Source organism: Phalacrocorax carbo, chromosome 12, assembly GCF_963921805.1.
Source record: "Phalacrocorax carbo chromosome 12, bPhaCar2.1, whole genome shotgun sequence".
Taxonomy (NCBI): Eukaryota; Metazoa; Chordata; class Aves; order Suliformes; family Phalacrocoracidae; genus Phalacrocorax; species Phalacrocorax carbo.
The window spans coordinates 9,407,056-9,427,700 of NC_087524.1; the positions used below are offsets into that span (position 1 = coordinate 9,407,056).

General features: G+C 43.1%; 1 protein-coding gene across 4 annotated transcripts in view; it reads right to left on the reverse strand.

Moving 5' to 3' along the window:
- Positions 1 to 20,645, reverse strand: part of SH3PXD2A (SH3 and PX domains 2A) — a 270,198-nt gene that overhangs the window by 13,845 nt on the left and 235,708 nt on the right. For all 4 annotated transcript variants that reach the window (XM_064464085.1, XM_064464087.1, XM_064464088.1 and 1 more), the window contains 4 exons: positions 9,031 to 9,148; positions 3,253 to 3,587; positions 2,305 to 2,354; positions 28 to 147 (listed from right to left, as the gene is read on the reverse strand). In XM_064464085.1, the coding sequence (XP_064320155.1) occupies positions 28 to 147; positions 2,305 to 2,354; positions 3,253 to 3,587; positions 9,031 to 9,148 (623 nt within the window). The remainder of the gene's footprint in view (positions 1 to 27; positions 148 to 2,304; positions 2,355 to 3,252; positions 3,588 to 9,030; positions 9,149 to 20,645) is intronic.

Consider the following 20,645-nt stretch of genomic DNA (forward strand, 5'->3'; position numbering starts at 1 on the left):
TTTTCCAGCTGCACTGTTAAGACTCACCTCTGCTTTTTGTCCTCCACGAAAGCTTATGCCATCAGAGATGCACGACTGGAACTCTGCAATGGTGTAGTATTCTACTTCCACAGAGGGTGGCTCTGGTGGTTTGGGCAACTGAAAACCCTATGGCAAATGGGAAGTTTGTTCAATTAAACCAAACAGTGGGCTGAACAGTAGTATGAAAAAATATTTGCCTTTGTTCACTAAAACTCTTCCTTCTTCCTGTGCTACTTCCTAATGATAACTTCCCAGTTCTCCAGAGTGGAGGCTGATGTACTGAGATGAGCCACAAGAGAGAAGTCTTTCAAAATATGCACTGTTCACGCCGCCTTCACCAGCTATTAAAACTGTGATAATCTTTACATGAACAGTAAAACATTTTACTGATGGGCCATAAAGTGTGAGCTGCCATTCCAGTCACAGAAACAACAGCCCATTTACTCTGAGATTTTGTCCAGAAAGACTCAGTTCTGGATGGCTTGCCACAACTGCAGAAAACTGCATTGCAACAGGCCCATAACAGATTCTGCCTATCATCAAATATACTACCTTAAAATGTAATCATAATGAATTATTGCTCTTAGTCTGCTGTTGGATTTTTAAACAATCTGAAGTAGTTGGTGATATGAGCTAATGGGCATCTGTTGTAGCAAGGAACAAGGATAATATCATAGACCCCTAGAAAGAGCTTTGCTCAGGCCAAGTGATAGGAGAAAGGAAGGTCTTTACTGTAGGATCAAAAGATTCCAGCTCCTCCCTGTAAGAGACCCAGAACCTCTACTCTATCCCAACACAACCTGCATGTAAATTGCATAAAGGCTCCACGAGAAGCAGGGCACTTATTTACAGCCGTTCTGGCAGCATACCAGATTCCTCTAAAAGCTAAGTGCCTTTACATTAAGCTGTCACATTTTAGAGCTTATTACAATTATTTTTAATGTGATAAATAGGATAAGAGTCCTTTCAAGAATTTCAATATTGAAAGCTTTTCAGATTAACACATTGCTGATCTACATAACAACTAGATGATGGCGAAGCTTCACAGCTTCTGCACTTCACTGCTTATGGTTCTACCACAAGAACTGCAGTATGTCAGGATCTCTTGAACACAGGTCAGACCTGTCACAGGCAGGCACAGGACAGCCAAAGACACAAAATGATCCTAAGCCATTAATGGAAGAAAGGCAAGTTGCATACTGTGCTTTATTCACACGCTACTCCATTTCTAAGATATCCTCATTGTAACTAACAATCCATGTTTCACCACACACAGCATGTGGCATTTCACAGAGAATGCATCGCCGCACCTTAGGAACCGTGTCTAACAATGTTATAATTGGATGTTTCTGCACTATAAATGCTGAAATACAGCAGAAGTGCAGCACAATAAACTTCCTTCAGATAATAGGATGGTTTGGATTAAATGAAGATAATTGGAAACAGCAGACATGTTCCGGGCTTCACATACTATCAATGTTATTTTTAGCATGGGATTAAGTGTAGTAGTCTTGCCAAAACAAAGTCTAACTGAAAATAATGCAAAGAGAAATAAGAAGAAAATGCTAATATGCTATTCATCTAGTTTGTTAAGAGGCATCTCAGATGACACAGAAAAATTACAAGTCACATACTGCTCATAAAGGCTACAGCAAAGATTAAACACTATGTAATGCCTAGTTATAAACAGGTTATTAGCATGACTTTTGTGCTAATAGACTACTGAGTGCTTCCTATCTGAAGATGACAGTCCTAATCTAAGACTGGACCAAACTTCCAGAATTCTAGCTTTGAGGATAAACAATCATAGGAGGTCTCATTCCTGTAGCACACATCCTTCCATAAGATCCCAAGTCACTTTAAACATACACAAGAGTGTAGCTTAGCCACCTCAAAGGTGGTAGCAGTGGAAGGAGGGGAGACATCCCCAGTTGTAAAAACAAGAGAAGGCCAAAAGATCCAGTCTGGGCTAAAGATAGGAGTTTTAAACCTTCCGAGTCAGCCAAACAGGCTTTAATGCTCATGGACAGAACATAGTAGCTTTAGGATGTTCTCCCTTCAGTTCAGTACCTGCTTACTTGGGGCAACATTTTGAAAAACAGAAATCCCCAATTAACATTAGGATGTTCAGAGGTCTGCTTAATACTTAAACAATAAAATGAACAGGCATGCAAATAAAGGATCTCTCAGATACCCCCCTACACCCTGTACAGCTGTAGAAAGTCTCACAAAACACCCATACACCTACCCCACTGCTAACATATAACATAAACCAATACAAACCAGACTGGATTCTCTTCGGGGGGGCGGCCTTGTTCTTAGGTTTGGAGAACCTGAGCAGGAAAGGGAAAAGGGAGTGTTTATTTAACTTTAACTACTGCTAAATACATTTTTCAGCAGCTCTCTGCTATTACAGTTTGAGAATACTAGAAGTCAGTATTTGCAATATTTAAGGCATTTCTATGAAACAAGATAGGAAACTATGAGGGTATATTAGAAATACCAAGGTAGTTTAGTTATTCATCTCATTTAAGCCAACAAATTTAAGAGGAAATCACTGCCAGAAAGTAGTGGATTGTATTTTCTGCTGGAACTGACCAGCTCCATTGGAGATTGGCCAGCAAAGAACTGGCCTAATACCTAGTTTTCCCCCCAGCAGTAAAAATAATCCACTAAATTAATAACACTCATACCGTCCTCTATCATAGTATCTTGCCATTCTTTGCAGACTAGTGTTAGCATCTGCATTTTGCAGATGAAGTAGTAAAAACATTATAGCAACTTGCCCCCAGGAAAACAGCAGAAGAAATGCAAGAGAAGACATAGGGTGGTCTCCTGACTTTAACACACCATCACATCCTCTGCATTACTGGGAGCAGGGGGGGCACGTTTTAGACTGTTCAAAAGGAAAAAATATTCTCTGTGAAAAAGAGGAAAAAAGTAAACATGTACTGGCTAAGATAAAGAAGAATCAGCCAGCCCTTGTATGAAGTAAAGCTAAATTCTGTCACTACTATTGAAGGACCATGTCCTGGAGTCCCTGCAGATCTACAGACAATGCAAATATCTGTTGGATATTTATATATCTATATATATGGATATTTATAACTGGACTCAGTTTTAAGGCCAGGACACATAGGACCTTAACTGACAGGCAACGCCAGCCCTGAAAGGTAGAAAGCAAGAATTCATTGCAAGCCAGTGGAAACCCAGACTACTGTACTGCCTTACTTATTTGAGCTCTTTGTGGTGCTATCCTTGCTATGGCTGGGGATCCCTGAGCCAGTTTGGAAGCCTGCTTGTCTGGGGTCATCATGGCATTGCCATTAGAGTCATTGCAGAGGATAGGCAAACTGATTTCCTTCTTGGTGATATGGGTTTCTGCAGTCTCATTTTCTGCTTGAGTTTCCTTGTCAGTGGATGATTTTTTGTTCAGCAGGTTGCTGATCTCCATAATGTTTCCTATGATTTCCACTGGCCCAGTTAAGTTCTTTTTCCTAGATGGAAGATCATCTTTAGCCTTCTTCAGATACGAAGCTGGGGCCCAGCCCTCTTTGCCTAGATACCTGCAGATGCAAAAGGAAATATCATGACATCAAATACAGTCTTCTCACATATTTCAGGTATAATAGCTAAGGCAGAAGTGATGGATGCCAACATAAACCAAAATTTGTGGTTCTTGGATAAGCTTTTGTGGTCTCTATTAATTTATTACCTATTGATTAGGCATCTCAAAGTTAGCTGACCTAGCAGTGAACTGTGGACTCCTGTTAAAAGCCACTAATCATCCTAAGGAAGGAGTCTCTCTGGGTAAGAAATACAGTTACTCATAAGGCAAAGGGCTTCACCAGTTTGTTTTATGTTACAGTTAAATGGTACTAGGCAAACTCTGTATTTTCCCATACAGCAAAAAAACAAAACTAGTAAGATATTTTAATAATTTTGCTACTTCCTAGTGGCAACTCAAAATGAAAAAGGGCTAAAATAGGGTTGTATAGAGCCCAGTACAAAGCCCTTATGTCTGCAGTTTACAAGGCTCTTGTGCAAGGGTCCCCCACTTGCAATTATAATGAACACTGCCCCTCCTCCTATAACTCTCAGTCCTGTATGATCAGCTTCTCTTATGCAGAATACAGGACTCAACTACTGCAGCTCCCTCTAGCACCACAAGGTCAAGAAACAATTTGACTAAGGAAAAATGGCTTTGAAGGAGACTCATTTTCCTGAACAAGCTAGGGGCTATTTGAAGAAATAAACTGGGAAATCTGAACAGACACCTGAATCTAGTACGTGTTCCCGGAGCACCAGCCTGGGCTACTCATGCTACACTTCAAACTCAAGTAATTCTGCCACAACTGGGCTTTTGGGAAGATGGTTTTTTTAAACTCCTGCCATTCCTAACACCTCAGCAGGGATTTCAGATTACAATCAGACTCCAGGGAGGACCATGTGGATGAACTCTGCTTTCCCTAATGAAACCCTAACTTGCTACAGAGTGAGTCACTGAAACCCTTCTCTTATATCTCTCAAGATACCCAAAACAGGCGCTTCAACTCTAAGTAGGAAAGCAGGCACCATTAAAATCCTGGCGCTCAGGAACTCTGCAGGAAATACAAAGGTTAAAACAGTAGGACTCCAAGGCTCTTTAATGAAAATGGAGACTCATTAGACAGCAGAGGAAGGAGCTGGGGAGCAGGGGATATCAGCAAATCATTCCCTGGCAGATGAGCAACTTTGTCATGCCAACACTTGGATTCTAAGGTTTGCGGTGAGATTTCTGAACCTTGGGCTCATTCACCACATCCAGACACTCAAGACTGGCACTGGGACTTTATGGGGAGAACAGGAGAAGGCAGTGTAGGTTTGCTTCCCTGGGCTTCATTACTCTTCCAGTACAAAAAGCAAATACAATTGCTGTACTTCTAGTAATGACCACAAAGACTACCTTTCAAAAATCTTGCCTTTTCCTCCTCTCCCATCTAGATCAGCCAGGACACTAGACATGCTGTTTCTCCCTGTGTACCTGCCTTCTGTCACACACGAAGGCAAAGATATGGAAAGCATCCCAACAGCTGAGCTTCGTTTGACACATGGAGACTAACAAGAAGTATCAAAACGGTAATGACTTGATTTGACTTCCAACAGATATACAGCATCCGGCCATTGATACTAGTTTGGATCTATTCAGTCCAGCCACCTTTGAGTCTTTTCTGATAATCCTCAAACCAAGAAAAAAAAAAAAAAAAAAGAAAAAGGCCTCACCCCCGATTGTGGCAAAGCATCTCTCTGTCATTTTCCAGCCCTGAAGACTTTTGGCTTCATCCCCTTTTGCAGTAGATGGCCCTTTTGCAGAGCTACTGACCAATGCTTTCTGCTACCTGTGCATAATGGAAGTTTTTTTAAAGGACACTTATAACTACATGATCTGGATATGTAAAGGTTTTAATCTGTGGGAAAGCCACATTGGCCAATGCACTGAGCACTCCAGTTCTAAAGGTTACTTTCAACAGAGCTTGATTGTGCAAAATCAGCAAGAAAGAACAGTTTACACCCACCTTAGTTTGTGGGAGACTTAACATGTTTAAGATCAGAAAGGCAGCCACAGGCAGGTTCTGTACTGGCTCCTTAATTCTCCTGCCAACTGTATATATTTGGATCAGCCCATATAACCCTGCTGCTTCAGACACCTCTGATCTCACGTAGTTTCTCCCAATGAATAGTAGCAGAAATAGTGGGACAGTTAATAACTCTAGGCAACACACCCTCAGTAGAGAGGCTGTTGCTGGTTATTACTTCCCATGAGTTGGTAAATTCAACCTGAAGTTAATGCTGAACAGTAGCTGCCAACCTCTGCCAGTTTATTTGTGCCATGTCACAAATAAAAGCTACTTATGTAATTCAAATAGGCTTACATTTTTCACCTTAGTCCTTGAATTTGGTAATCTCGAAGCTCTTTGCAAACATCACCTTAGAAGACTTCCTGATCTCCCCATTTTATAGGTGAAAGGATTAAGGCTAATCAGCTTCAGAGAAGTCCTGAACCAGTAACGATATTCATTTCATGCCTAAAAGTTGAATCACAAGTATCCTTCCTTCATTTATACTCACAACCTACTGGAGACATCTCCATCCTAGATTCTTCCTCATTTCAGCGTTGCTAACGCCTCCCAACTGCACTTCATTCACATGGGCTGAGGCTCAGAACAAACCATAAAATGAAGATGCAGACAAATAACAAAAGCTTTACTTTGCATATTGCTGCTTACTTGGCCTGCCATCCACTTGGGCACCATGAGATTACCTCCAGGTGACAGTAACTGATACAAAGTAAGATCTAAATAATGGATGTTAACACCAGCTATGATCATACCAGGAAGCCCACAGATCCACCAGAGTCAGTAGAACAGTAAGAAGGTTCCCAGGTCAGACCCTTTCCTACACTTCGAGAGTCCCAATGACTTTTTAAAAAAAAAAAAAAAAAAAAGTCATATGCACACAGGGCAAAATAAAAGGAAGACACCAATATTGCCTCTAGCTTCTACAGCATTGAATTGGGAGGATCGTAGAATTAGGTAGAGTGATTTGGTTCCTCGGTGATTCCAAAACCCTCCCTGTTTATATTACATGAAGGAAAAAATGGATTCAAACCATAGGAATGTTAAAAAAAGTCAGAAGTGCCTCTGTGAGTCTGAGAGTCACATCTGCTTTCCAGCTCCAGAGCACTGGAATTACTCCAGAGGGAAGCAAACTTTGGGGGAAGGGGAGGGGGGAGGGAGGAGTGGAGAAAAAAAAAAATAAAAAGGAGGACAGGAAATGAGGATCAGCACATGGCCAGGAATTTGGGGAAATTACATATTTAAGGTGGAACAAGCTAATGTCTTTAAGGTGGATTCCATTGGCAAGCTGCTGGATTTAGTTTTATTTCTACACATTGATATGCGTGTTCAGCCTCTGTTCCCCAGCCCAGCAGACAACAAGGCAGCAGGATTCAACTGCAGTCTCTTCCTGTTCCCTCTCCCCTCACACCCACTGCAGGAGAAGGAGTTGCTCCTTTCAAGGCACTCCATACTTAGAAAAACATGTTTCTGCAGAACAGGAATCCTTTTCTGAGTGGTACCTAACAGTATTCAGAGTAGTTTAAGTCTAATAAACAGCACAGAAGTTGGAGATGAGCTACCCAGGCTGCAAAGGACCAGCTTGCAGGGATGGATCACCACACCAGCATTTCCAAAAGTGTTGCCCATGAAAAAAACCCTGCCTGTTTTTAAGAACAGTTTAATCCTCCAATAAGATTGCAGCATAGTGCTCCAGAGCAGTGGAGAGGATGACAGCCGACACTCAACACACTTGTCACACACATATGGGGAGCACCTAACCCACCTTTCAACAAGAGGAGTTGCTAAACTCAGAATGCCTCTTACAGGAAAGCCAAGGGCATGCTGCAGTCCCCAGCTACCATGGGGTGGCTGGGGCATCCACTGTCCTTCCAGCAGATCACCATGAATGAGCCACTTGAGCCACTGCAGCAAGTGTCACTGTCCACCAGAACACACTTTGGCTATATAGAAGTGGTGTGTGGTTTGTGTTGGCCCAAAGGAGTGTGTGAGGAAAAGGGTGGGGGGTGGGGATATAGAAATTCTGCTTATTCTAGACCTGTTAATATGGCAAAGGGGAATCTACAGTAGTAATAAGGCTGCATTTCAGAAGGAGAATACCAAAATAAACTAAAGAAGTCTTGCAACGTTTCTTGCCTCAGGAAACTTATGTGCTCTTGATTCCTCTGTCTGCAACTTTGGATTCCACTTCTGTGAATGATTAAAGGAGTAAAAAATGTGACCTGACCAAACCCAGGCATATTTGAGTTCCTCCTATCTAGAGTGCCTTCCTGGCTCCACTGGTATCTTTATTAGCCTATTCCCTCTACGGGAGCATTAAATGGGGGGGTGGGGGGGAAATCAGTTTTCTAAGTAATGGACATCAAGAACAACAACATTGCTTCAGTCAGCATTTCCATAGTCCTCATTCATAGCTGATAAATCAAGCAGAACTCAAACAAGAGCAAATTATGGTTTGGGGACGAAAAGGCGGGGGGAAATCACTATAATTACGGGCTGAATGGAAAAAGATTATTAGATGAGATGTTTTGCATTGCCCAAGAGATAAACCTCTGTTTGTAAGCTACCTGTTGTATCACATCCTGTTTAAAGAGAAATGGGATATCAACAGCACTGCTGGATTCACACATAGATACAAAACAAGGGGCAGAATCATGAAAGAGCATGAACCTAGATGGAGAAAGCTCTCAATTAAGTACTCATCCTGACACTTTATATCACTAAGACATCCTATGTTCTCCCTATAAGCATTTAAAAAGGGGATTCTTAGGTCAGAAGTCTCCTCTACAGCTGCTGTTTCAAGTACATAAAGTTTGATACACGGTGAGAACTTCGTCTGCCCTTGGAATCCAGTCTCTCTACATTAGGAATATCTAATATGGACAGGCAGAAAATCAGGCAAATTAGTTGCAACCATCAATAAATTTGGAAAAAGACTATAGCCAGCAAACTGATCTCTCATATCCCTGAAAATAGCACTACCTGCCCCAAACAGCTCAAAAGATCACAATCAGCCTTTCAGCAATGCTACACATAAACATGTTGCAGAATAACTCTTATACTGGAAACACATTAAAGTTACACACAACAGAAAGCCTTGTTAGGTCTCACAAATCTTAACTCAGATGTGGGCTTTTAACTTGAAGGAAGGAAAAAAAACCCACCCTACAATTTCCCCACTAGAATGGTCCACAGCTTTTGCAGACACTGCAGTGTTACTCTAATCACCACTGTATCATCTTAGCCTTTTCTTTACATTTCTTCAAGAGGCATTATGAACAGTTTTGGATTCCTTGCCCAGCTACAGAATTATTTAAATGCTAACGTTAAGTGAATGACCAGAAAAGCTCATTGTCACAGGTTCTGCAGCAATCTGGCTGCATAGCTTCTTTACCTTATGTACCACCATCCTTCCAGGTTCTTTTGGATGACCTCCACGGTGACCCCTTTTTCGAACCCAATCTCATCCTTCCCCTGGCTGGCGTACGGCTGGATAGTGACATATTTCTCTTCTAGTGAGGGGAGAAAAGGCAACATCAGTTAGGGTCAGAATTAGACCAGCTGTTTTTCTGTTCTGCTTGCTTTTAAACTGTTATGCAGTGATTACGTGGAGCCATTACAAAAGGCGGAGCCCTGCTCAGGGGCCCACTGATTATTTATGCTGACGACATGATAGATAATCAGCCCCTTACCACTACTCTGCTGCTGATAATCACAAACTGTTTCCACGCCAATAATGACACAAAGTCCCCAGAGAGCTTTCCCCTTCTTCTTGCCCCCTGCCCCCCCTTCCCCGCCCCCCTCCAAGTTCCTCGAGCGGGTAAGGGAGAGGATTTGAAGCTGGACTTAACTCCCATACTGTAACTTGACAGAATCAACCTGGCTGCCAAATCAGCCAAGCGTCACCACTGGAGCTCCAGCCAGTTGGCTCTTTTGAACACACACATGGCTGCATGCAGCATTGTGTTACTGAAATACTGAAACCTGAGACCAATATCCCGAGAGGGACCAGCCCATCACACTGCTCTCCTTGCACCTCTTGAATAGTGTGGGTCTACAGCAACGAGCTTGAAACAGCATTTAAAAAGTAACAAAAGAACATAAGGGTTTTGAATTTAACAGGAGACTATACAGCATCTTGCATTTGTGGGTTGTGAAGTGTTTTGCAAACGTACTTTTGCTAGACCCCACTCCAGAGACATACACGTGTGGCGGTGGAAAAGGAGGGCTGGAACTTAAGACACATATTTCAAAAGCACAGGCTAGATTTCAAGTATGGTGTTTGAGCCGAAAACTTAGCATCCCTATTCATCTCCATTGGCCATCCTCTTCCCAACTGGGCAAGGGTGACCAGACTTGCTGAGAGTGAGCCAGTGAGCAGAGCAGAACAGACACTTTCTCAGCATCTTCACCCACCCACCAGGAGTCATTTACTGTAGCATTTCCATCACACTCAAGGTCAACTGTTTCCTGCATTAGCTTAAAAACAAAATTACAACTGGCATTAAGAACGTGAACCACCAGCCTTGCTCTGCAGTGGCAGACACGGAAAGTGTTACCAAACCCCTCTCCTGAACTCAAGCTACAGTGCATGTAACAGCATGAGTTTCTGTAGCTAGATCAAAGGCAAGGAAGGCAAGCAATAAAGTGCACCCCGACCGACCTTCCTAGCACTTTCTACTGGCAGTCGTAATAAGGCATGGCCAGGAACAAATAGAGGGTTGTCAGTGCACAGGAACAGGCAGGAAATTAAGGATCCAGAGCTCCTGATCACTGCAAAATAAAGGAGCTACAGAAAGGTTGCAGCAGCTTGAGGCAAACTCTCTTTCGGAGAGAGTGAAGCAGACCCAACCATCTGTTTCTTGCTTGGCAAAGCACGGAAACTTCAAACTAGAAACAAACAAACAAACCTTACTGAGACAAAGTAAGAAATAATACTTCAGAAAGGGGAAAAAAATGTAGGCAGAACATCTGATGGCAGAAAATTCAGCAACACTACATCTCTGAAGTCAACTTCCCTTGACAGGTTGCATTTGGACCCTTCTAATTCTGATGGGGTAAAACCTGTCAAAACCTTTGCCTCCAAGAGAAAAATACTCTCTCCTGCTGTCCCCTAGGAGGGCTGCTTTAGCTGTTTTATTACTAGTAAGGAATTCCAGCTAGTTTGCAATTAGCACCATCAGGATACGACACCTTTCCCACAGAAATACTCTACTACAAGATGGGGCCTGACAAATGAAACACAGCTAATGAAACCTGTCTTCAAAGTCACAGGACAGTTTCCTTCGCTAGGTGTCTGCTCTGTGTGAGACAGGCCGACTAAATTTTCCTCTGTTTCCAGTAACTGCTGCTGAAGGCATTATATGCCCAGTTTCCACTGCATGCAAAGCTCCAAATACTAAACTGAACTGCAAAAGATCCCTGTGAAACTAGAGCTTGCCCCTGAGAGGAGAGGGCCAACTGAAAGTTCAGGTGTGCAGAGCTGCAGCACTGTCTAGATACACACTGCTTCGGACACTTCCAGAGATGTTTTTAGGGCAGTAATAAAGAGCTAAGCCACATGTTTGCTGGGTGTTGGAAGGAGGCCCTGCTTTGTCTCTCCCCCAATTCAAAACCGCTTTATAACCCAGACTATCAGAGTTCACCCTTGCCACTACAGCTACAACAGAAATGTCTCCGTTTATCTTATTTTTCCTCAACATAAACAGCAGTCCCTGCTGCAGCTAAAGCCAGCTATTCAGCTCCTCTTGCTAGGCAGAGTGGTCTCACTCTTCAGGGATGCGACCTCCGTCCTTCTACAGAGGACAGGGTAGGAGGCCGTGAGCGAGGTGCTCGCTCCTGGATTTCAACACAGCTTTCCAAACTCCCGCTCCAGCAGGACTTCTCCTGTGTGAGGAATTGAGACAGTGGTCACCCATCAACCCCAGAGTTTGAGTCTGATCGTTCAAGAGAAATCAAAGTTTGGGGAGAAGGTCCTTTGCAAACTACAACATAATGACCTTCCAAACATTAGATCCCTTCCTCCCTCACACAAACCCACTCTCTCCATTCCAAACATAGGTGAGTGGCTTGCCAGGGAAAAGGAAAACAGATCCATACGAGCTACTACAATAACCAGCAACTTCTGCAAACACAACTTCAGGGCCTGCAGCTATGTATGTGGGCACACATCACCACTCCATCTGTTCATTACTGCCTTCCTCCCAGCCACTGACTCTTGGACCTCCCTTCCAGTTAGTTTCAAGGTAAGGCAGAAGAGCAGAGATACCCTCCAACTTCTCTCATTCTGGCTGAAGCAGGCCAGGAAGGACTGACCATGCTGTTGAGGTGGCATGATGAAAAAGCAGCTGTGAGCTGCATGGAGAAGCCACATCCTCAGCTGAGAGAGCTTCAGCCTCCTTCCTGAGCTCTTCAGCACTGCTCAAGCTTACCGAGAGGACAGATTGCTCTTGAGCAGCACTCTGCTCCCAGTACTGAGATTACTGGTCTGCATGTTGCTGCTCTCACCTTGCTTGCCTTGCACACACCACACCCCATACCACCCATCAGTGGCTCTGAATGACCAGAGACACTGGCCAGCTCTAGACACTGAAACACTGAGTTGGACGGGGCTCCATCCTCCTTAGCAAGTACTGTGACACTGGGATGCACAGGTGAGACTGGTGGGCTTTTCTAAGCTGCCACTGTCTTAGCTTGTCCATCTTCAGTCTCGGGGCTTTCAACCCAAGACTACCACTCTTTGAGAGGAGAGCCTTCAGGTGATTCCCCCCTACACAGAGGGAGGGGAAAAAGGGACTGAATGAAACTAGGAAGGGAAGAGAGGAAAAAAGTTCTTCCATGAAGCAAGACAATGAAAACTTAAAAATTCACTTAGAAAAGAGGGTACTACAATGCTTTTGTTTAGCATTTCTATTTTTAAGCCTGCAGATCAAAACCAGGAACCCACCATTACAATTTCCCCTTGCAAAGTGTTTTCATAGCAAAAATTACAGCCATTTCCAAGACTGTACATGTTTGGTTTCTTTCACTGGTGCAGGGGATACCACAAACATACATGAGATTTGTAACTTCAACAGTATTCTGGAGATATGGCCCCCCTTGCAACCAAAGTGTTATTCTGTTTTCCTTCTTAAAGACTATCTCCAGCCAGTGGATGTTTTGTATAAACCAAGATCTGCTGAGGGGAGCAGCGGAGCTTTCAGTGAATGTGCCACTTAAGAGGGCTAGTGTAGCATTTCACATATCAGATTACTATTCAAAAGCCTTTAAGAGAAGATATTTGACACTTCATGAGTGATACATAAAGTTACTGGAAAGACACAGCACGGACAAATGGTTTCATGAGAGAATCAGCAGAGCATCTGCCAGTAGAAAGACACTGCTCTGAGTTATACTGACCAATCTGGAATATCATGCCGGTTTCATTCAGATACTATGACAGGCAATGGTATAAAACAAGTCAATGAACCATCCCAGACCTACAGAGAATACGGAAGTGTTTCATTTTGATTTGTTAAGTTTTGACTTAACAATTACCAGCAAAAAATGCAAACAAAAGTATAATTTGTATTCCCCAGCTGCAGCTTCCATTACATCAACTTCACCATTGAGGTCAAGTGGGCAGAATAAACTTTACCATGTGCTACAAAGCACATACATCGGCTAAAAGGCTGCACTTTGGAAATAAGGGGATGAGAGTCCTACTACCCTTCAAGATCTGCTGAAAATGGCACAAAGGCACCTCTGTTCTTAATATGTGACACAAAGAGATCTGTTAATAGCTCAGTTAGGCAACTTCTATTATATTTCTTTACTTCTACTTTGCAAGTCACAGATACCTTTTCCAGCTGAACTGAAAGAAGTACCTCTACTAGAAGTTCAGCTGCACTAGTAAATCTGAACAAGGCATGCATGAAGAAGCAAAGCCTGTTTGGCAAAGAGCTATGATACAAGTCTGTCACGTCATGCATTACCCCACTGCAACCCACTTAGCTTGGAAGGAAAGGATTAGTATGTGTCACTCTCTCCCCTCCCTGGACACAAACACTATTTAAAACATGCACAACAAGAACTTCTGCACTGTTTGGACTACCCAGCTCATACACCCCACTTGTAGCCATACTCAGCCCAGCCCACCCAGACAACCTGGCAGTCCAGCACTCAGTCCATTAGTTATTAAAAAAACCTCAATTCCCTATCAATCTTTATCCTCCTTCCTTTTCTCCTCCCCAAAGAAAGGGAGGCTTCTCTAACTCTGATTCTGAAGAAAGGCAGTAGAGGCTTGGGGCCAAAATATAGAGGCAGATCCTAATGGATCACTGGGAAAAGTGCGGACAGCAGGGGGCAGTTCCCATGTCCTTGTAACAACCCAGAATACTACAGAAAGGTCTTCTTCTAGCAACTGAGATATCCCCCCAGCAAGCACAGCAGAGGTTGCTGCAGTCCAGCCGAGAGGCGTGCATGTATACAGGACAAAGCATTTGAGCTGCATAATACCCTGCATTACAGCTATGTATAGTATGTGGTTTGTACAGATGTACGCAACCATGCTATTTTCAGCAGACCTGGTACAAGGAAGCCAGTGGTACTTTAAAGTTATAGGTCACTCCTTCACAGTCCACAGACATCTAATACCCTTCAATGGCTGTTAGGAGGAAAAAAAAAAGCCAAACCATCAACACAACGATTTTGCACCCCCTCCAGCAACATAACAGTGCTCTGCCAAGCTGAGCCTTGCCTTTACACAAATAGTAATAGCTTTAAAACCAAAAGGCTGCTTTAAAAGCACAGTTTATGAATGCACACCTAGTGCTGCAGCAGCTGAGACTGTTCCCTTCTCCTCCCTTAGTCCTGCCTTGCACCTACCACCTTGCACAGTTCATGACTCTGCTGTGAGATGGACTTGAAGCCAACCCAACCAAGGAATAGTTAGTATGACCCTAAGCCTGGTTTGGTTCACTGTGGATCTGCATGAGGATAAAGAAGAAGCAAAGATGCTGAGGAAGGTGAGCCTGGTTCTTTCAGTGGTGGCACTGCAAACTCTGTGTAAAACCTTTCTCTGTACTAAGCCAGGCCAGTTTCAATGCAGCTTCACTTAATTTTGAGGAAAAAGGTCTATTTCTGAGACTGCTGTAAGCAGGGTCAAGGCAACCCATATGAAACCTGATCTAAAACAAGGCTAGAATAATTTAATAGTGCCCACACATCTTCTCTCACGTATTTTAAGATACAACTTGATAAAGTGCAACTTTTTGCATAAATAGGATTTATAATACAGCTCTTAAACCATTTTATGATTTACAGCAGAGCAAGATGACCTGTAGGCACCTTGGCAATGCTCATCAAGTAGTAAAAGGTCACCTTTGCAGCCATAGCGTAGTGGGGACCGAAATATTTCTTCCATCTTGCTCAGCCTATTCAGTGGCTATGATGCAACATACTGGTTGCAGAAAAACTAGGGATGCTACAATTAACTTGTTAAAATTAGGAGGACTTAATGCCAATGACATTTATTTTTGGAGAATGACAGACCATGACAACACTGCTTTGTGTTTTTTCCTTTTGAGTAGGATTATAGCTTGTAATTAAAGGCCAGCATCCCATCACACTTCCTTTAATCAGCATATAACCAATAGGTTTTGTTCTGTTTCACCTGCTGTATTTTTATCTTACTAGTAAAAGAGGAAACTCAAAGAATTTTTAGGAGTTGGGCACAGCATTTTCCATATCTGGTGACCCATCAAGACATCTCTCCCACAGGAAAAGCCTCAAAACAGCTACGATGAAGATCTATCCATTGCTAAAGAAACTGTACCTAGTACTTGACAGCCTGTGAAGCTCCTCCAATCCCATTGGTCAAACCAGAATTTCAGATTTTACACATGCGCTCGTGCACACACATACTTACACATTAAAGTTATGAGGTGTCTTGACAAGGCAACTTGGTCCCTCCTCTGGCTGTCTGGATTTATACTTACTGTCAGGTCAAGGAAAGCAGACCTATGGTTTTACTGCTTGAGTTGTAAAGTAGAGTTTCAGTAGCGCTTTCCAAATCTTCCTTATTCAATCTTCCCAATTCCCTTGGCACTGGCTATTTCAGATTCCTCCTAGTCTATCACCAAGGTAACAGCTCCTTTCCCCAGCATCTTCAAAATCCTCTATCACTGCTACTCCTCACTGGTAGAGTCGTGATCCAGCCCTTCCAACCTCTTGCACAGCTACTACAGTCACCTCCTGCCTCCTTTGGTCCCTTTCCAGCCTTTCAGCACACTGCTTTTGCCCAAGGCTCTTGGCACAGCAGCACTCTGGTACATCGGCCAGGCTCCTACCAAGTGTACACCCAATTCGGTTGTCCCATCTTGAGTTTTCAAGCCTGTGTGCTGTGCATTGCTTTAATATCCTCCTACATACCCTCACATGTTCTGCTCCCTTTGGATTTCCCACTCCTCCAAATCCTTTCATTTTTTCCCCACTCAAGCCCATGTCTTTCTTACGATGCCTCCTCAGTGGCATCAAATAACCAGAAATTCTCAAATCCTTCCTAAAATAAGCCCTACCTACTCTGACTTCCTGCCTTGCCAAACAGGCTTAGTTTTAGTCCTTCTCTAAAAGCTTTTAAAAATACCAAATAAATATCACTTTTCACAATGAAAAACCTTTTGGTCGTAATAAAATGCATGCCAAATTGCCACTTGCCCAGGCTTCTTTGATGCACAGATCTTGTTTTCTTTGTTTAGGCTGTAAACTATTTGGGACAGGAACCTTGCCTTTAAGCAGCTAAAATACCATGCACATTTCCAGCCCTGCATAATCAGCCTCATCTCTCCCAGGCAAATGGCCAGCGCTCGTACATTTCTGCTTCCAAGTTCTAAGCGCCTCATTTCACACACCTCCCCTTCACCTATATTTTATAAGTTTGCTTTTTTCTGCCTCCATAAATAAGCGTGGAAGTTATCTGCAGCACTTCAGGAGCCAACCAAGTAAGGGAGTAATTTCCTTTGCTCAGCTGGTGTTTGCACATGCCCCCAACTTTCTGTGACCCCATCCTTGTTTGAAACGCCAGTAGAGGTGGAGATAGGGGCAAATTGGGCTAGGCATTAGCCAATTAACAATTTCTCAGCAAAATGCAACAGCTCCAACCCTACATCTTCCAAACCACAGAAGAATTTTCTTTCAAAACACTTTCCCCTCAGTCAGCAGTCTGCGCTCGCCCTCCCCCACTCCTCCGCTCCACCCCCCCTTGTCAGACCTGCTTCTGGAAAAAGTCTCACTGTTCCAGAAAGCGATGCATTAATTCAACATGGACTTTGTTTTACTTGTCCAAATATTCAGCAGTGAAAATAACTGTCCACAGTTATCAAACGTGTTCATCTGCAGACGGGAGCTCTTCAGCCTTTGTCCCTCTTCCCCCACCCCCTTTTTTTTTTTTTATAACTAACAGAAAACCTCATGCCAACAGATAGAAAAGAACAATGACGACATTTCTTCTAAACAGTTCTGTATTGCACATGCTCTTTCTTCAACCAGCAAGGGGCAATAAACATTTACTACTTTCCTTGGAGCACGGGGGGGTGGGGGAGAGAGAGAAAAGGAAGAACATACTAAGTCCAAGTCTGAGGCTCCTCTGTGCTGGTTAAATTTAGCACAGCAAAGCAGCCTTGTGCTGTAAGTGACAAGCATTTCACCAAAATGAAGAACAAGCAGGGAAAGAGTGAAAAGAAAGTGGGTAATGTCCTGTGGGAAATGAAGGGGCTGCTGAAGAGGGCAAAGTGGCTCTGCTGGGATGCTGGAACGGGTAAGAGTGCATAAGCACACCAGCCAGGCTGGATTACCAGTACTGATCCAGGACTCTTTCCACAGCTAGAAAACTGGCTGCAGTATGACCCACCAGACTAGGAGATGGGGTTCAAGTATCAAGATCGCTGGGTTACATGGCTGCCTTCCCTCTATGCCTCATCCATCTCTTCCCATCAAGCTCCCTCTCTCCGTAAGTTAGGCAGGCAGTAGGAAGACACATAGTTTCCAAGTTATAACTTTAACTATTTCACTGAATAGCTTAGTTCTTGTGCTAGCAGCTACTTTTAAACAATAGGCTCATTTGGCAGAAATTCAGCCCATATGTCACTGTACTGTTGATATGAATAACTTTAAAGTACTTTCCTGCACTGTAACAGCCCAAAGGAAGCGTTGGGCACAAAACCAAAGCAGCAATAACTTTTGTCAAATATCTGCCATATAAAACACGCATGTAAACCCCCACTTTCCCCAATCATTCTGTAATAGCACAAACAACTTCTTATGAAATTAGCCTGTAAACAATGCTAAGCCCTCTTCCAGAGGAAGTTCCAAATAAATGCTTGTGTAGAATTAGCATTGTACCCGGTACAAGACAACATGAACTCTGCAGCTTGCAGGTCTAACAAGTGTCAGGACTGAGGAAAGCTACAAACATTCAGGCTTCTGCTCACTATCCATATTTGTATTATTGGAGTTTCATAAAATATAGGCAGAAGTTTAGAAAACGTACCAGATTTAAAAACATTTAACATTCTAAAAAATAATAAGCTCTGCAGCTACATAAGAAACATAAACCAAAGCAATCTCTTAGATCTGGGCACACCACGGACCATTTTAAAGAGAAAAGTTCAGCAACAAATGTCATCTGTTTCTCTTTGTAAAAACAGACTACAGCTGTTCTTTTTGCAGATTATTTTCAGCTTTAAAAAAGGAGCACTACCATGATATTTAATAATCTGTCTTTCATGTTTCTTAGTCACAGACCTTGTAACATTGCTCCCAAATATCTGAAGTTCAGGTATGCTTAGCCTCTTCAAATGGCTTTGGAAAAGCGAGAAACAAATATGCCATATGTTACCCCTGATAATTCTCCCTGATCAGGCAGTCTGGGAGCAAATACTCTTCCCTTCGGCGCCCAGACTTTTCCAGTATTTTTAATATCCAAGTCACTTAGAAAATCCTGGCCTTCAGAAATAATGCTTAATTCCTTCAATTCCAGCTTTTAAGTGGTTCTATCATAGACCTAGTCAGTAGAAATACTTATTAGTGGTATCCAAGCATAAATATAGAGGGAAGCATCCATTACAGCTTGCTTTTAAATTCCAGTGAACTCTTGGAGCTAACCCTTCTGACAGCAGGGACTATCTCAAGAAGAATATCGCTGGGTGGGAAGATTTTCAGCCAAGATGTTTAATTGAATTTACTTCCAAGAGGCCAAGTGGGAGGGGAAGCTGTTTTGCCTGCGTTGAACTACTCTGGCAACCTCCTCTTTGAGCAACTCTAGATCTTCTGTGCTTTGGAGCAGGGACTTGAAGGTTGGCAGGGGGGTGCATGTACACACTTCCTGTATTCTGTTACTACTGTGCAAAACCACCCAAATTTGGCTTTGTTAGAAGCCTTTTGGGCTGGGATGGGAGGGAAAGAAGGGAGAAAGAATCTCTCTTGACCTCACATAAACTGTGATCTGTTAAGAGAGCAGTGGGCCAGACACCCAGAGAGACTTATACTTTCAGCAACCGCAGTTTGGAAGGGGTAGATGTCTGTGCAGGCTGCAGCTATGCCAGATGGTGAAGCCAGTCTCCAACCTGCCCCTGAAGTATCACTTGACTTCTCATCAGCCTCTCACCACTTTACTTCTCATCAGCCTGCTCCTGTAAGGCCTCCCGAACCTACAATTTCAGGTGACGTTAAACAGCTTATTTTTAGCCAACCTGCTAGCTGTGGCTGAAATGTGTTGAAGATAGCTTCTAGAAGCAGCTCAGCCACAGAGGGTGCCCCACACCTTGAGATGCTGTAGTTTGTGCTAAGTTCAAGTGCTGAGATTTAGTTTGAGATAAAGTACATATACTCCACACATAAAAACCCAGTATTGCTTGGGCCTAATAGGGAAGAAACTTATGGAGCAATAAAAATGCAGGGATGGAATACAGTAGGGGAGCCTGTGGTAGGGAAGGCACTGTGACACTGTTCAGAGCACAGGGCTGGAGAAAAAGCTCACAGATGGTGGGCATAAGACTGCAAGAAGGAAAACCTGGAAATGCAACTTAGGTCCTTGAGTCTTACCAGTTGACTATGCTAAGGGACTGATAATGCAGTCTTAGTATTTTATGGAGCTTTGTTTACAATATTTTATGAATACGAAAGGATGTAGTTGTTTAAGCTAGTAAACAAATTGTTTAGAAAACTGATTCCCAGAAATTCTCCCAGTTAAATTGCCAGGAAGTAGCTCTCAGAGTTTGACAATGCAAAGTAAGTAGCTCCTAAATTCTTGGGGTACAGAAATAAGCACAAGTTCTTTTTCACAAGCTAGCATGTGTGGATTTTTTTTCTTCAGTGCCTTCGGTGTGTATTTGGTGGCTGAGAAGCAAGACCTTGTCTTCTGAGGGCAGTTCCAGTTGCTGCTGGGTCAAGCTACAGTATGAAGAATGCCCCTCTTGTTATTTTGGCTTCCTCAAGAATACTTTGAGGCAAAAGGTCACTGAAAAGTTGTATGTGCTTGACACACACACACACGCCCACACCTAGAAACACCAGCAAATCCAGAAGATAAATTTGCTCCCTTAAAAGTACATTCTCTCCTTAGTAAGAAAAGGCACCTTTTCCTCAACTGGAAAGCTTCTCTTGGGCTTACATTTGGTTCCTCCAGCCTCAGTAAGGTTGTCTGAAAGTTACACAGAGGTGCAAATGGTGCTGCCCCCCACCTCCTTCTTGCTAAAAGTGCAATGAATACCACATCTGGATAATCTTGCAAGAAGAGGAGAAGGGGATATAAAGAAGTACCTTTACTCTAGGAAAGATGATTCACGTGCACTGGAGAAACGCCTGGTTTGGAAGATTCCTTGGACTTTCCCCAGCGCAGCTACAGAAGAAAGGGTGTTCTCCCCCACCCCACTATGCTCCCTGTCACACCAGCAAAGTTTAACCAAATAAAAAAAAAAATATATACTGATACTGGCAGTATTTTAACCAGCTTGGACTGACACCAAAAGCTCC